At 36.6% G+C, this 17448-nt stretch overlaps 1 protein-coding gene and 1 long non-coding RNA gene across 2 annotated transcripts in view; one reads left to right on the top strand and one right to left on the bottom strand.

The window, feature by feature from the left end:
* The window catches only part of LOC141580101 (uncharacterized), a 175890-nt gene that overhangs the window by 28895 nt on the left and 129547 nt on the right, over window positions 1–17448 (top strand). The window lies entirely within an intron of this gene.
* LOC141580100 (histone H2A.N-like) lies at window positions 5597–6160 on the bottom strand. The gene has a single exon (XM_074379507.1). The coding sequence runs from the start codon at window positions 6158–6160 to the stop codon at window positions 5816–5818; it is 345 nt and encodes a 114-aa protein (XP_074235608.1). The 3' UTR covers window positions 5597–5815.

Below are 17448 nucleotides of genomic sequence, written 5' to 3'. Positions count from 1 at the left end.
TGTCCTAATGCAGCTAGGCTGATATCATTGCAGTCCCACCATTTATTTTTACATATGCGAAGAGCAGAAGGGAGACTACTTGACGTTTTGTATTGTGTATTAATGTAAAAGAAAGAAGAAGGAGCACGGTTTCCCTGGATTCTTTGATCCTGCTTTAAATTGAATAGTACGTATCTGTAAAATCTTTAGAGGATATGTAAGATAATACACAAAGACTTATTATTGCAGTTTAAAATTTTTGGTTGTTGATACTTGGGTCATGAAGGTAGGAAGAATTTAAAGAATCTCAGGGATATTTTAGATTTCTGTAACCAGAGCTTGTATTTTTGAATTTTAAAGTAGTAGATTATGATAAACACTTTATAAAAATGTTCATTATTTCCTTTTCTCTATCACTGTATGATTACCAGTAACTTTTTGTTTTTATTTTCACATCTCTTTTAAATTTATTTATAAACCTATTTCAAAGTGAAAGTTATTGCCATTTGAATTTTATACCTTTGTGTATAAACTTATTAGCAGATAAATTTGAAGAGGCTGTTTATGGTTATTAGACTACAAACATTTTTTAATAATCTACTTTCTTGTGAATAGACATGGAGAAATGTAAAATATAGACATTTAAAAATATCAAACAACTTTAAGACTGCTTGGAAATAAAACCTGATCTGCCTTTCATCTAATTTTATTCAAAAACTAAAAAATATGATTTAAAGCGAGGCACAATCAAATTGATTTTTAAAGCTAGACAATATCATAGACATTGTCTAGAGCAAGTGGTCCTTGACCTTTTCACTGCCAAGGGCTCTTTTAATTATTTTATTCTCTAGTGATTCAACATTTTGAAGTATTTTGGCTATTTTTTCCCAACAAAAGCACTTCTTAAATTATAATTAGGTTTCTCATCTTAAATTAATCTGAAACACATGTAATTGGTCATCTCTTTAGCATGGGTTTAGCAATAACACCATCCAGAGATGATGAATTCCAACCAAATTTTAAAAATCCTAGCATTTAGTGTGGATTAACTGTGAAAAAATGTGTTAATTACATTATAGCTCAGAAAAATTGAAAATGGGTTTTGGACTCCCATGGACTTTAGGAAACTATTTCTTTTCCCTAGCTCTTTCAGTTTGCAAATGAATAGCTCAATTACTTGTTTAATGTCACACGGATTCAAGTCCAATGTTCTATCTGCAATTCTGAGTATTCTTTCTTTTTTAGAATTACCATTAATTAATGATAAGTTAAGTTTGTGTTTCTCACAAAAGGAGAATCTAGAAATTCATGTTGGTTGGTTTGTTTTTTTCTCTTAGATGACACTTAAATTGAAAAAAAAAATCTAAGTTTAGGTGACATTTTAGGTATCAGATTCACAGAACTAAATTCTGGATATTTCCTGGAAAACAGTATGATAATCTATCTTACTGTTGTTTTCTTTATGGAATCCTTCAAGAATAAGAAACAAGAGGTTATTTTACTTTAGCAGCATGTCTATGTGACTGTAATTTCATCACTTATACTTTATTAAATGCTAATTTACTTGCAAAATAGAAAATTATTAATTTCCAATCCCACAGAAGTCAAATAGCAACATTGTGTATGTGTGTGTGTTTGCTGATTACAGAAGCAGTTTTTCCTGCCCAAGCCCATAAACATGTTACATATGTATAATATTTTTAGAGTTGATGGAGGAAAACTGTTTTGAGTACTCCTGAAATACCCAAGTATATATCACCTACTTCTCTTTCTCATAGAGATGACTCTGATTCTTCTTCCCTTCCTGAGTATACACAGCCAAAACTATCTCTTGCCATCCCTGCAATCCTGCCATGATTCCTGGAAGGTCTGTATCTATCTATATATATATTTAATTTTAAGAGGTGGGGTCTTGCTCAGTTATTTAAGCTTGAGGGCAGTTGCAGTGGCTATTCACAAGCTTGATCATTGCACACTACGGCTTCCAATTCCAGAGCTCAAGTGATGCTCCTGCCTCAGGGTCTTCATGTGTGTGTCACAGAACATGGCTCAAAGAAGGTTTTTTGTTTTTATTTTGTTATTTTATTTTTTCAGATCAAAATGTGTGAACATGTGATCTTGGAGGGTTAACACAATAATTTATTATCAGGGTGACCAAGTTCATATGAACTATTCTAACTGGGTTAACTAGCAGAGAGTAGGGATTAGAATTAAGAAAGATAAAATTTGTAGGAGTGGTGAGATGAAGGTTAACAGAACTTAGAATGCCCAAGGGACAAAGTATGACAATGAGAGTTTCTATGAATGTTTTAGGAGGTTGAAGTTGGAATTGAAGAAAGATGAAGCTGGTGGAGTGATGAGAAAATGACAGAGAAAGAAGTAGTTTCTTATTCTTAATTTTGCTTAGGTTAGTTCTGTATGCAGAATTGGTATTCTGAGGAAAGCCAAGCTTTTAAAAATGTTATTTGAAAGGGCCTTGGCTGGCCCTGGTGGCTCATGCCTATAATCCCAGCACTTTGGAAGGCTGAGGTGGGAGGATCACCTGAGGTCAGGAGTTTGAGGCCAGCCTGGCCAACATGGTAAAATCCCATCTCCATTAAAAAAAAAAAAAAAAGTCTGGGTGCTGTGGCTCACACCTGTAATCCCAACACTTTGGGAGGCTGAGGTGGGAGGATCAACTGAGGTCAGGAGTTCGAGACCAACTTGGTCAATATGGCGAAACCCCATCTCTACTAAAAATATATTTTTAAATTTTTATTTTATTTTATTTTATTTTTGAGATTGAGTCTCATTCTGTTGCCCAGGCTGGAGGGCGGTGGCACGATCTTGGCTCTCAGCCTCCACCTCCTGGATTCAAGCGATTCTCCTGTTTCAGCCTCCTGAGTAGCTGAGACTACAGGTGCACACCACCACACCTGGGTAATTTTTGTATTTTTAGTAGAGATAGGGTTCCACCAGGATGGTATCGATCTTCTGACCTTGTGATTTACCTGCCTCGGCCTCCCAAAGTGTTGGGATTATAGGTGTGAGCCTCAGCGCCCGGCCTCTATGAAAAATATAAAATGTAGCTGGGCATGGTGGCAGGCTTCTGTAATCCCAGCTACTTGGGAAGCTGAGGCAGAATAATCGTTTGAACCTGGGAGGTGGACGTTGCAATGAGCCGAGATCGTGTCACTGCACTCCAGCCTGGGCAACAAGAGTGAAACTCCATCTAGAAAAAAAAAAAAAAAAAAAAAAAGAAGGAAAGAGAGAGAAATGGCCTTATTTTGACTGGGTTCCTGCTTGTAATCCTGGCATTTTGGGAGGCTGAGGCAAGAGAATCAGTTGAGCCCAGGAGTTTGAGACCAGCCTGGGCAACATGGCTAAACCTCACCTCTACAAAAAATAGAAAAATTAGCTTGGTGTGGTGGTGGATGCCTGTAGTCTCAGCTACTTGGGAGGCTGAGGTTGGAGGATCATTTGAGCCCAGGTAGGTAGAACTGCAGTGAACTGTGATCTTACCTCTGCACTCCAGCCTGGATGTCAGAGTGAGACCTTGTGTCAAAGAAAAAAAAAAAAAGAAAAAAAAAAAGAGAAAAAAAGAAGGTGCCATATTTTTATATGGCTTTCAGTACTGATTTAGAAGCGAAACCGTTTCTGTTAGACTCTGCTTTTAATATTGCAATCAACACTAGGATAAAATCGAAATGTTAATTTTATGTTTTTAAAGGATAAACAATTTAAAAAATTATTCAATATTCCATGAAAATATTTATTATATTTTTATTTTATGTTTGCATCCAGATAATATTTAGAGATCATCTTTTAAAACAAAATCAGATTAATTTTGACTAGAAAACACTTCGACCTCTTTAGGAAAGAGAACATTGTTGGGTTTTATAGAATTGCGCATGTTGGTTAGTGGCAAAATCTGGCCCAGAAGCAAATTACGTGTTCCCTGTGAGATGCTCAATTCATAAGTATGAGGTTCTTGAGGAACTGAAAATTAAAAATGTTTTAGTAAATGAATGCACAGCTGAATTCTACTAGACGTGTAAAGAAGAGCTGATACCATTTCTGCTGGTACTATTTCCAAAAAATTGAGGAGGAAGAACCCCTTCCTAACTCATTACATAGGCCAGCATAGTTCTAATACAAAAACCTGGCAGAGACACAAAGAAAAACGAAAACTTCAAGCCAATATCCCTGATGAACATAGATACAAAAGTCCTCAACAGAATACTAGCAAACTAAATCCAGCAGTACATCAAAAAGCTAGTCCGCTATGATCAAGTAGGCTTTGTTCCTGAGATGCAAGACTGGTTCAACATACACAAATTACTAAATCTGATTTATGACATAAGCAGAACTAAAAGCAAAAATAACGTGATCATCTCAATACAGTCAGAAAAGGCTTTTGATAAAATTCAACATCTCCTCATGTTAAAAACCCTCAACAGGGGCCGGGCGTGGTGGCTCAAGCCTGTAATCCCAGCACTTTGGGAGGCCGAGTAGGGTGGATCACGAGGTCGAGGGATCGAGACCATCCTGGTCAACATGGTGAAACCCCGTCTCTACTAAAAATACAAAAACTAGCTGGGCGTGGTGGCACATGCCTGTAATCCCAGCTACTTAGGAGGCTGAGGCAGGAGAATTGCCTGAGCCCAGGAGGCGGAGGTTGCGGTGAGCCGAGACCGTGCCGTTGCACTCCAGCCTGGGTAACAAGAGCGAAACTCCGTCTCAAAAAAAAAAAAAAAAAAAAAACAAAACAAAACAAAAAACCCCAAAAAAACCCTCAACAAACTAGGCACTGAAGAAATATACCTTAAAATAAATGCCACTTATGACAGGCCCACCGCCAATGTCCTATTGAATGGGCAAAAGCTGGAAACATTTCCCTCGAGAACCAGAACAAGACAACATTGCCTACTCTCACCACTTTTATTCGATACAGTACTGGAAGTCCTAGTCAGAACAATCAGGCAAGAGAAATAAATAAAAGGAGCCCAAACAGGAAGAGAGGAAATCAAACTATCTCTCTTCACAGATGAGATAAGTCGATAGCTGGAAAATCTCATATTCTCTACCCGAAGGCTTCTAGATCTGATAAACAACTTCAGTACAGTTTCAGGATACAAAATCAATGTACAAAAATCAGTAGCTTTCCTTTAAAATATTATTTTAAGTTCAGGAATACATGTGCAGGTTGTGCAGGTTTGTTACATAGGTAAACGTGCGCCATGCTGCTTTGCTACACAGCTCATCCCATCACGTAGGTATTAAGCCCAACATCCATTAACTGTTCTTCTTGATGCTCGCCCTCTACCAACCCCCATCCTCCAACAGGCCTCAGGGTGTGTTGTTTGCCTACAAGTGTTCTCATCATTGAGCCCCCACTATGAGTGAGAACATGTGGTATTTGATTTTCTGTTCCTGCATTAGTTTGCTGAGGATAATGCTTTCCAGCTCTATCCATGTCCTGACAAAGGACATGATCGCATTCTTTCTTATGGCTGGCTGCATGGTATTCCTGGGTGTAAATGTGATACGGCTCTAGTAACTGGAGGAACACCAGGATCCTCATTATTATTTAAATAAAATGACAGATTTTATATAAAATTAAATTTTTTTTTTTTTTCACAAGAGAAAATGCCTTTATTATTTTCATGAAGTAAGTCAGAGGCCAAAAACATATGCCCCAGAGACTAGGTGTGCAGCAGTGAAACTCCTCATGCAGCAGGACGGCTTCTCAGACACCTTGTCTTCCAAGCCAGGCTTCTAACACATCCAATTTTCTGACAAATGCAGTCATTTTAACAAGGCCATTCAGAACAACTTCATTTATTCAAAAGCTCTTCTAAGAGAATCTCTGCTTAACTGCACCAAGGATCTCTCTGCCAGTGATGGCTCTTCTGTGGTTGTAGAAAGACAGTTTAAATGCCTCCAGGCTAACCCATTCCAGTTGCCCAGCATTCAGAGCACCTAGTGCATACAAGACCCAGGAGCCCCCGTTGAAGTCAGGGTGGGTTTGCTTTAGGATTTTCCCCATGTAACTAAAATAGGCTTCCTTCCTCCTCTTGTTTCTCCACCTCCTCTTCTTCCCGGTGGCTGAGTTGGCCCAATCATACTTCTTTTTGACTGGGAAATAAAGTTCGGTCTTGTTCTTAGGGAATGTTAGGTCATTTAAGCAAATGAAGTCCATGTTGAAAGCTTAACAGATTTAAATAAAATGACATGGACACACATGGAGTGATTTTAAAATGTGGAGAGTTTAATAGGCAAAAAAGAAGGAATAAGCTCCTCCCTACAGAGAGGGACGTTGGCTCCAAGCCAAGAGAGGAAACCCTGAGGGATAGGACATGGAAACAGCCACATATGAGGAGGCTGGAGGAGGTGATGTCTGATATTTGCATAGGGCCCAGGGAATTTGTTTGACTAGGTATGTCATTCAAGTAGCTCACAAAAAAACTGGCCCTCCCATCCTAGCCTTGATGTTCTACATATGCAGGGACATGTGGGGGTGGCCATGTTGCCAGGCACATGAGGGGACAAGAAGATGACTTTGGGAACTGCCATGCTTGGGTAAACCCAGTTTCTAATGGCTGACATTTGCATATCCAACCTTGCCGGCCTGGCTGTAAGAGCTGGGGCTTTTCTGCTGGACAAGAAGCATTTCTGGAGCTGCTTTAAAAAAAGAAAAAAACTTCCCAAAGATCCCTTTTCTTCTCTATCTTGCTAAAAAAGTTTCTTAATAACTCCTATATCATGTGTACCATATTTTCTTTATCTATTCTTTCATTGATTAATATGTAGGTTGATTCCATGTCTTTGCTATTGTGAATAGTGCTGCAGTGCACATATGTGTGCACACATCTTTATAATAGAATGATTTATATTTCTTTGGGTATATGCCCAGCAATGAGATTACTGGGTGAAATGATATTTCTGCCTCTAGGTCCTTGAGGAATTGACACACTGTCTTCCAGTATGGTTAAACTAATTTACCCTCCCAAAAACAGTGTAAAAGTTTTTCTTTTTTCTCTACAACCTCACCACATCTGCTGTTTTTTTTGACTTTTTAATAACAGCCATTCTGATTGGTATGAAATGATATCTCATTGTGGTTTTGATTTGTATTTCTCTAATAATCAGTGATATTGAACTTTTTTCATGTTTGTTGGTTACATGTATGTCTTCTTTTGAGAAGTGTCTGTCAATGCCATTTGCCCACTTTTTAATGGGGTTGTTTTCTTTTCTTATAATTTTTTAAATGTTTCTTGTAGATTCTGGATAGTAGACCTTTGTCAGATGCATAGTTTGCAAATATGTTCTCCAGTTCTGTAGGTTTTCTGTTCACTCTGATGCTAGTTTCCTCTGCTGTGCAGAAACTCTTTACTTTAATCAGATCCCTTTTGTCAATTTTTGCTTTTGTTGGAATTGCTTTTGGCATCTTTATCCTGAAATCTTTGCCTGTGCTTATGTCCTGAATAGTATTGCCTAGATTTTCTTCTAGGATTTTTACAGTTTTAGGTTTTACATTTAAATCTTTAATCCATCTTGCATTGATTTTTGTATATGGTAAGGGGTCCTATTTCAATTTTTTGTGTATAGCTAGCCAGTTCTCCCAGCACCATTTTATTAAACAGAATACTTTCCCTATTGCTTGTTATTGTCAGGTGTGTTGAAGACCACGTTGTTGTGTGTGGATGTGCAGTTTTATTTCTGGGTTCTCTATTTTGTTCCATTGGTCTATGTGTCTGCTCTTGTATCAATAGCATGCTGTTTTGGTTACTGTAGGCTTGTGCCTACCATGTTAGTTTACTGGGAATGTTGTAATGAACATATCTGAAGTGACCTCTGCCCTGCTGGAGTAGAAAGGGCAAGACAGTAAAATGGTAAGTGCTTTGAAGGAAATGAAGACTCTAAGGATAAAAAATATTGCTGCTGACTTGGGCGAATGAGTTGAGAATACTTAGGGTGGCTGGGAAAGATGTCTGCGCAGGTATCATTTAGACAGAAACCATTCCAAACAAAGTTGACCCCCTGGACCTCAGCGTTCAGTATAGGTGGCGCTATCACAGCTAATGTACCTGTCAATGACCTCTCTTTGTCTCCATGACTTCTGAGTTTGAGTAATACAGTGTGGTCTTATTTTCTTTTCCTTTATGAAATCATTTGGCTTTTATCTTTGCTTACTGAGAGAGCTGTTTCATTTTATTGATAGATGTTATGTCATCCTATAGCAAGCCAATACTTATTTCATCTTATGAGGATAGCTTTCTTCTACACATTTTCATTTCAACCTGTGTCTTTTTATATAAATGGTGAGCTCTTTAAAAATAAAGCTATTTAAGGCTGGGCGCAGTAGCTCAAGCCTGTAATCCCAGCACTTTGGGAGGCTGAGGCGGGTGGATCACGAGGTCAAGAGATCGAGACCATCCTGGTCAACATGGTGAAACCCCATCTCTACTAAAAATACAAAAAAATTAGCTGGGCATGGTGGCACGTGCCTGTAATCCCAGCTACTCAGGAGGCTGAGGCAGGAGAATTGCCTGAACCCAGGAGGCGGAGGTTGCGGTGAGCCAAGATTGCGCTATTGCACTCCAGCCTGGGTAACAAGAGCGAAACTCCGTCTCAAAATAAAAATAAAAATAAAAATAAAAATAAAGCTCTTTATTGGTGCAGATCAGGGAGGAGCTACAATCCACAAGTTAGAGTGGCATTGTTCCATTTTGCATGATTGTTTTCCTATATCTTGATGACTAGTTTGTTACAAACAATTGGATATTGCCTAAAAAGTAATTTAGAAGGCCCTTTATGTAGTATTAATTACCCCATTGTCATAGAATTTCAACTCTTTCAAATTATTATAATATTTATTTTTCTATCCAAGAACATGGACTGTTTTTCTATTTGTTTGTGTCCTTTCTAATTTCTTTGAGCAGTGGTTTATAGTTCTCCTTGAAGAGGTTCTTCGTTTCCCTTGTTACCTGTATTCTTAGGTATTTTATTCTTTTTGTGGCAATTGTGAATGGGCGTTCATTCATGATTTGGCTCTCTGCTTCCCTGTTGTTAATGTATAGGAATGCTTGTAACTTTGGCACATTGACTTTGTGTCTTGAGACTTTCCTGAAGTTGCTTATTAGCCTAAGAAGCTTTTGGCTGAGATGATGGGGTTTTCTTGATACAGGATTATGTCATCTGCAAAAAAAGATAGTTTGACTTCCTTCTTTCATATTTAAATATACTTTATTTCTTTCTCTTGACTGATTGCCCTGGCTGAAACTTCCAATACTATGTTGAATAGGAGTGGTGAAAGAGGGCATCTTTGTCTTGTGCCAGTTTTCAAGAGGAATGCTTCCACCTTTGCCCATTCAGGATGATATTGGTTGTGGATTTGTCATGCATGGCTCTTATTATTTTGAGGTATGTTCCTTCGATACCTTGTTTATTGAGAGTTTTTAACATGAAGTGATGTTGAATTTTATCAAAGCCTTTTCCTTCATGTGTTGAGATAATCATGTGTTTTTTTCGTCTTTAGTTCCATTTATATATGACTCACATTTATTGATTTGTGTAGTATATTGATTCTTCCAATCCATGAGCATGAAATGCTTTTCCATTTATTTCACCTATGATTTCTTTCAGCAGTGTCTCCATGTAGAGATCTTTCACTTCCTTGGTTAGCGATATTCCTAGATATGTTAATCTTTTTTGCCTATTGTAAATGGGATTGTATTCCTGATTTGGTTCTCAGCTTGGGCATTATTGGTATATAGAAATGCTACTCAGGACCTGAACTCAGCTCTGGATCAAGTGGACTTGATAGATATCTACAAAACTGTCCACCCAAAAACAACAGAATATACATTTTTCTCATCATCACACAGCACTTACCACAAAAATGACCAGATAATTGAAAGTAAAAACACTCCTTGACAAATGCAAAATAACTGACTGATTCATCTCTGTTTCTCTCCCATTCCTCTTGTCAGCAGGTGCCTTATTGGCCACTGGAATTCTGATTCTGTCTTGATCTGTGTTTAAGTAAAAATTATTTCCCTTTAAATGGTATTAAAAATCAACCCTTAATCCATTTCATTTATGTAAAGGCTTGTTAGGTGGAAGACTTAGAGATTTTCTCTCTTTTACTACAACTTGGGTCTTTTGATCATGATAAAATTATCTTTTATCCTTCAAGTTCTCACTGAGTGAAAAGGCTATAATGAAGAATGTTAACTTAGATCTTTTGCAAGGTAAGGTAGCTAAAAGACAAGAGTGGCAACAGTTCTATGCTAGCCCCAGGGCAGAGAAGTCTGAAGACAGGCGCCCAGGATTTGGCTTCCTGTAAAACTATCCATCCTACAGCTAAAGTGATAAAAGAAAATCAGGGACCTTAAGGAAAGCCAACACTAACATCTAAAGCATTCTTAACCTCCAGAACCAAAGATAAAGGAGAGATTGGTAATAAATTAGGTCATGATAGAAGTGCCTTTTGCATCCACTCACTTTTCAGGTAATTAATCATGGAAGTTTGTGTGTTCTGGAGCAGGTGGAGAGAGGTCTTCTGTATGTTTGCTTTAGACAAGAACTTCTATTCGAGTTCTTCCCAAACTATGTTTCTGGGAATGCTGGCATTCTAGGAGGTATTAATATGTGTTCAGTGAAAGTCTGAAGGTCAAGTTTTGGAATTGTTCCAACCATGTCTACTTGTCATAGATTCACATAAGCATATTACAGCATAGTAAAAGCTCTGAACATGCAGTAAAATACCTGTTTAAACTTGTAAATCAGGTATTTTTCAAATTTGCTGGAGTTTAATAATTTTTTCTTAAAAGATATTATTACTTTTTTCTTTTCTTCATTTATTATTTTTTTTTACTGTCTTCTGAAGTGAATGAATTGAACCAAAGATGTTATTACTTTTATAGCTAATGCTTAATGGTTACCACACACTAGATACTTTTCTAAGCACTTAATATGTATTAATTCATTGTCTCAACAATTTTAGTATTGCTAAAGAGACTGAGACAGTGGAGCAGTTGACCTATTCATAGTAGCATAGCTAGTACATCAGCACAGAATATTTCTTTAACCACTAACATCTTGGGAAACAAAGTAGACAGTACTCTTTTGACTCACAGAGTTAACGAAGAGAAGTAAACTAGATTTATTCAAATATTCTGTGAACATTTGTTGAGAAACTAATATGAACAAGTGCTATTCAAAGTGCTGGAAATGCAGCACTGAGTAAGACAGACAACTCTCAACTCTTAGGGAGCTTACATTGCTATGTGGGGATAGAAAATGACAAATAAACACATAAATGAACCAAAACCAGGCAGCAACAAATACTATGATAAAAAAAAAACAATAATGTGACAGGGTGTGTATTAAGGGTAGCTTAAGTATTCTTGAAAACTAATTGCAGTGCCTTATCAAGTAACTTAATATTACTCTAATTAGAGCAGACTAATCAGTTTAATCGTTTCCTCTTATTATTAATCTTATCAATTCATTGATAAAGCATATTTTTCCCCATTGGAAAAGTCATCAATTTGGCTTTTATATTGTCAAAGCAATGTTTCCCAAAATGGGATCAATGAATTACTAGTTCCTGGGAATTTAAAAAGTTGTGAGTATGAAAATGACTTTCACATTTGTGTGTAGTTAAAGAAGTTAAATTTCTTTACTACACCAATCACGCAGAGCTTTCAATATACTGATGTTTTTTGTTTTTTGTTTTTTTTTTTGAGAGAATTATAGTATTCAACATCCTAAACTTATTGGACCATGGAACACTTTTTTGCCAAAGCTTCTCATAGGGTCAGTGTTCTGTGTAATGCACTTCGAATGCGTTGCATTAGAATATCTCTCTTTCTTTATACCACGATAGAATTAAGGCAATAGTGCATTCTAACAATTAAGTCACTTAAGTTTTGACCTTTTGTGTTGATTTAGAATAATTCCTTGTTAAATTTTCCTTTGATGTTAGAATTATACAAAGCCAGGTTTCAGATCTAAGAGAAATAATATTTCATAGAAAAGTACTAGTCTTTGATATTCTGAACTCTTGTTAATTCTGTTTGCTGGCATTTGGGTTAGAAGATTGAACTATAAATCAGATAATATAAGTTTTTCCCCTCAGTTCCTTGATTTCTTATTATAAGTAAGCCTTTCTTGGTAAAAGCCTGTGCAACATTTAGGTCTTGTGAGTGCTATGTGTTATGTGCTCTTTCTATATCAGTAAGTAAAAGAAACTATATATTTCTGTCTCTGTCATAGCACATAAGCAGAACAAAAATAGAAAGTTTTCCTATTAAGATGGTTTGCCTGGATGTGCAGTAAAAAAATGAGTCTCTTGTCTACCCATATCTTCTGGTTTCCAAAGGCAAAGATTGTGTCAAGTTCATGTATTATTCTGGAAATACTATATATGTATATATGTGTATGTAACATATCACATACATGTAATATTTATACACATGTATATATAAAACTCCCCTTTTTGAACAAAAATATAGCATGTCCCTTACTTTAGTCTACCCTCTAGTTTATTCACCTTTCAATTCATTTTGGAAATGTTTCCATTACTAGTACATAGAAATTTACATCATTATCAAAAGGGAGGAAAAAAGTGAAGCAGAGAATTCTTTTATAGATTGTTAAATTTATTTAACTATATTCCACTGTACAGATTACTATAATTTATTTAAATAGTCTCCATTTCATAGACAGTGATTTAAAAATTATTTTCTAAAACAAAATAATCCCTTAAATATTAATCTTGTAAGTGCAGTGAATTTTGCCTTGATATTATTATTTTTATAATTTTATGTTTTTAAAATTGACTTTTTACAATTTCAAAAGGTTTTTCATTTGTTATATTCTTTAGTATTAAAAAAAAGTATAGGTTTTCTGGAATATAAAAATTCCTTGTGCTAAAAGCAGTAGGCTTACAAAATTCCTCCTGAAGTTTTCTGTATTAAGATTCTTCTTGATTTTTACCTTTGTGATATTCTAAGTTTTCCTATTCATTACATACTACCATTAACCTCATATTCCCTACCCAAAATTATGTCTTAAAAGCTTTTAAGTTCTTCATTTTCTAGTTTTAGATCTAGGACCTTTCTGCATAGATTACAGTTCTGAGGTACAATACCACACATATTTGGTTGACTTCTTTCTATACAAACAAGTCACGAATAATATAAATGAGCCTAGATTAGATCAGATACGATGAGGGTTGAAGAGCGATGGTTGATGCAAACAAGAGGGGTGATTAGTACTGTTCTTGCTGCATGATGAATTACACTATATAATGCATTAAAACAATGGATTGTCCTTCAGGGTATCAAAGACTTTTTAGCAAACAACACAATGGGAAAGATATAGTTCTTTATCATTTAGCACAAAGTGAAACTTGCAATAGCAATGTTGAGAATTGTTTTCAATCCTCAAAGAACTACAGTGGTGTGAGTGCTGATGCGAAGGTACACACCTTGTCCTTAGTAACAGATGCACTGTATTTTGTTGTTCTTTTTTACTCTGCGGGGCTGTTCTGTGATGATGTGTAACCTGTTTTGATCTCTGAGTACTTAACGTGGAGCAGGAACTCTTCTACCCTTTGAGGTATTAGTAGGATTCTAATGATTGTGTTTGATCTACCATGTTAAACACAAATGAAATAAATCAAGAGAAATACACATAGTGAGTATATCAAAGAGTTATTTCTACTTCTGGGCATAAGGCAGTTGCTAAGCAACCTGTGTCAGACTTCATGGTCATCTGTTAGGAAGGACACAAAGTCAATGCTCACTCAAGACACATAAAATTGTAAATGGAAAAACTATTTTGTTAGATTTAAGAAAAAGCTACTTGGATGAACATATAGTGGTTGCAGGATATAAGGTACCTATGTGTAGATCTGCTTGGGGTAGCAATTAAATTGGCAAAAAGAATCTACATTCAATCTAAGCAGGGTGGGAGGATAGAGAAAATAAAATTTTGCATGAATAGTTTTCACATTTCAGGATCTACCTTCAGAATGTGGGATTATCTGTGGGATGTAACAGCATTAATAGGCTACGCTGTGACCTTTCTGCAGCAGTAGCAACCACAGGGACAGGGAAACTTTGGAATTTGGAGTTTTACGTGTAATAATATCATTTATCATCTTTTTTCACATATTTTTAATACCATATTTTAAGATACAAAGTCTGTAACTTAGAAGAGTTTCTTTTTTTAAAATTAAAATAATTATTTTTTTAGAGATATTATGTTGGCGAGGCTTGCCTCAAACTCCCAGGCTCAAAGGGTCCTCCTACCTCACCCTCCTGAGTAGTTGGAACTACAGGTGTATACCACCATGCCTGGCCGAAGTGTTTGTTTTTCAGCATCTTGCTCTGTTGCCCAGCCTGGAGTGCAGTGGTGAGATCATGGCTCACTGCAGCCTTGACTTCCTGGCTCAACGGATCCTCCCACCTCAGCCTTCCAAGTAGGTGGGACTAGAGGTGCCATCCTGCCTAGGTAATTTTTTAGATTTTCTTTGAATAGATGGGGGTCTTGCTATGTTGCTGAGGCTGGTCTTGAATTCCTGGCTCAAGTGATCCTCCTGCCTTGGCCTCCCAAAGTGCGGACATCAGCTACCATGGCTGGCCCAAAGAGATTTTCTTTCAAGAAGAGAGAGGTATGGGATAGGTTACAGGCTGATTTAGAATAATTATTTTAAGAAATTTACCCAAGGCACAATGTGTGAAGAAAATGATGATTTTTGCTTTGCAGAACCTATATATTCAGTATCTTAAAAAGATTGATCATTTTTCTTCCTGTTTATCTAGATGAAGATTTTTCTTCTAAGAATATTGCTTGACTGATCAAAACATTTCTTTGTGCTTTTCATTGTCCATAGAGTCATGCTTAACTGCCAGGTTTATGCAGTTACCATTACTGGCCACTTGACTTTAGAGGAAGTTTTTTCATCTTTGTGACCCTCAAGTTGCTCAAATGTAAAACAGGGATATACACAGTTATCTCATGGAATTGTGAGAATCTAATGAAATAATACTTGTAAAATGCCTAGTAGACAGTATGCATTCGTTTTATGATAATTGTTACTATGCTATGGTATAGATTACTAGGACATAGTACTCTAAATAGTTATTGAGCTTTATCTACTAAAGGCATAATAAACATTTTGAAATGTGAAAGTACATTAATTTATGGTTTCTACTGAGAAATTAGTCACTTTTAATTAGGATTTAAATGGTTATTGTTACGTTGAAATTTTAGAAATACTACATCTGTGCTCGAAGTACAGATGGTAGCCTGTATTAGAGTTCTCCAGAGAAACAGAACTAATAGGATACAATGTATATGGAGATTTATTGTAGGAATTGGCTGACATAATTATAGAGGGCAAGAAGTCCCACAATCTGCTGTCTGCAGGCTTCCAAATGGGAAAGCTAGTGGTGTAATTCAGTCTAAGTCCTAAGGCCTGAGCATCATGAGAGTCCATGATGTAACTCCCAGTCTACATCTGAAGGCCTGAGAAGCTGGGGCAGGGCACACAATGGTGTTAAGTCTTACCTTAGTCCAAAGGCCTGAGAAACAGGATTGCCCATGCTCGAGGGCAGGATGGATGTCCCAGCTCAAACAGGAAGCACATTGCTCTTTCTTCACCTTTTAGTTCTATTCAGGCCCTCAGTAGATTGGATGATGCCCATCTATATAAGTGAGGGCAGTCCTTATTTGCTCTACCCATTCAAACTAATCTCTTCCAGAAACACCAAGAAAATAATACTGTCTCATCTCTCAGAGCATCCATTAGCCCAGTCAAGTTGATGCGTAAAATTAACCATCACATAGCCCATTTTATTTATTTTATTTTTGTTTCTACAAGCTGTGTTATTTTCAAAAATACAAATACAAATACAACCCTTATCTGTATCTTGTAAAATGATACAAATGATACTTAAAGTTCGTCAGCAAATGAACATTTCTTTCCATAACATAATTGCAATGTCTTTAGCATAAACATGGACACAAAAACTCTACTACCTGCAGATCCGAATTCTCTCACAGACTTGACCTCTCTCTTCCCCTTGGTAGTAGGGTCCCGTCTTTTCACAATAAAAGGAGAATTTCTGGGCTTAATTCTGGGAATCTGTTGACATTTTTCACAATGATGAGTTCAGTTACACTATAAAGTCAGCTGGGAAGAGCACTGGATGATGAAGCCAAAGCTGCAGAATCCATCCCTACAGAGTTGTAGCTCACCTTTTTGGGACTGATTGGACCTAGGTGTACTCTCTGTGGAAGTGGGACAGTGGTTAGTTTGTTCTGTAATGAATGTCCACTATGTGCTTGGCACTATGGATACCTACTGTGTGCTAGGTACCATGTTAGTTACTGGGAATGTTGTGATGAATATATTTGAAGTGAACTCTGCCCTCCTGGAGCAGCAATGACAAACGAGTAAAGTGAGGAGTGTCTTGAAGGAAATGACAAATGTAAGGATAAAGAATGTTGCTGCTGATTTGGGTGAATGAATTGAGAACACTTAGAGAGAGTGGCCAGGAAAAATGCCTGAGTGGGTATTATTTAGACTGAAACCATTCCAAACAAAGTTGACCCCCTGGACTTCAGCATTCTGTATAGGTGGCACTATCACAGCTAATATACCCATCAATGACCTTCCTTTGTCTCAGGGCTTCTGAGTTTGAATAATACAGTGTGGTCTTATTTTCTTTTCCTTTATGAAGGCATTTGGCTTTTATCTTTGTTTACTGAGACAGCTGTTTCATTTTACTGATAGATGTTATGTCATCCTATAGCAAGCCAGTGCTTATTTCATCTTATGAGGATAGCTTTCTTCTATACATTTTCTTTTCAACCTGTGCCTTTTTATATAAATAATGAGCTCTTTAAAAATAAAGTTATTTGTTGGTGCAGCTCAGGGAGGAGCTGCAATCCACAAGTTAGAATGGGACTGTTCCATTTTGTGGGTTTGTTTTCCTGTATCTTGACGACTAGTCTCTCATGGACAATTGAATTATTGTCTAAAAAGTAATTTAGAAGGTCCTTAATGTAGTACTAATTACTCCATTGTCAAAGAATTTCAACTCTTTCAAATTCTAATGTTATATATATTTAGTGACAAAACTCTGCTTTAACACCAATAATAAAAGCATTCTTGCATTGGCAAAAGTGGTATTTTCAATTTGGTTACCTTTCAAAACACCCATGAGTTTTAACAGTAGGAGTGTATTAATCTACACAATTTAAATGTTAATAGACTAGCAGTCATGTTTATATACTTAAGTGATTAAAGCCTAACGTGCACAATTTCTGTTTTAATATAAATCAGTGTTTACATGTCTGTTTGGATGACTGGGAGTTTTCAAAATTTATAACTAGCATCTAATGATTGCTAGAAAGGTACTATGAGAAAAGAATGCAAACAATATGAAACATCAAACACAATGCCAT

The sequence above is a fragment of the Saimiri boliviensis genome, chromosome 10 (genome assembly GCF_048565385.1).
Source record: "Saimiri boliviensis isolate mSaiBol1 chromosome 10, mSaiBol1.pri, whole genome shotgun sequence".
Lineage (NCBI taxonomy): Eukaryota > Metazoa > Chordata > Mammalia > Primates > Cebidae > Saimiri > Saimiri boliviensis.
The sequence above is the reverse complement of the archived record's forward strand: the minus strand, read 5'-3'. Positions and strand labels throughout refer to the sequence as shown.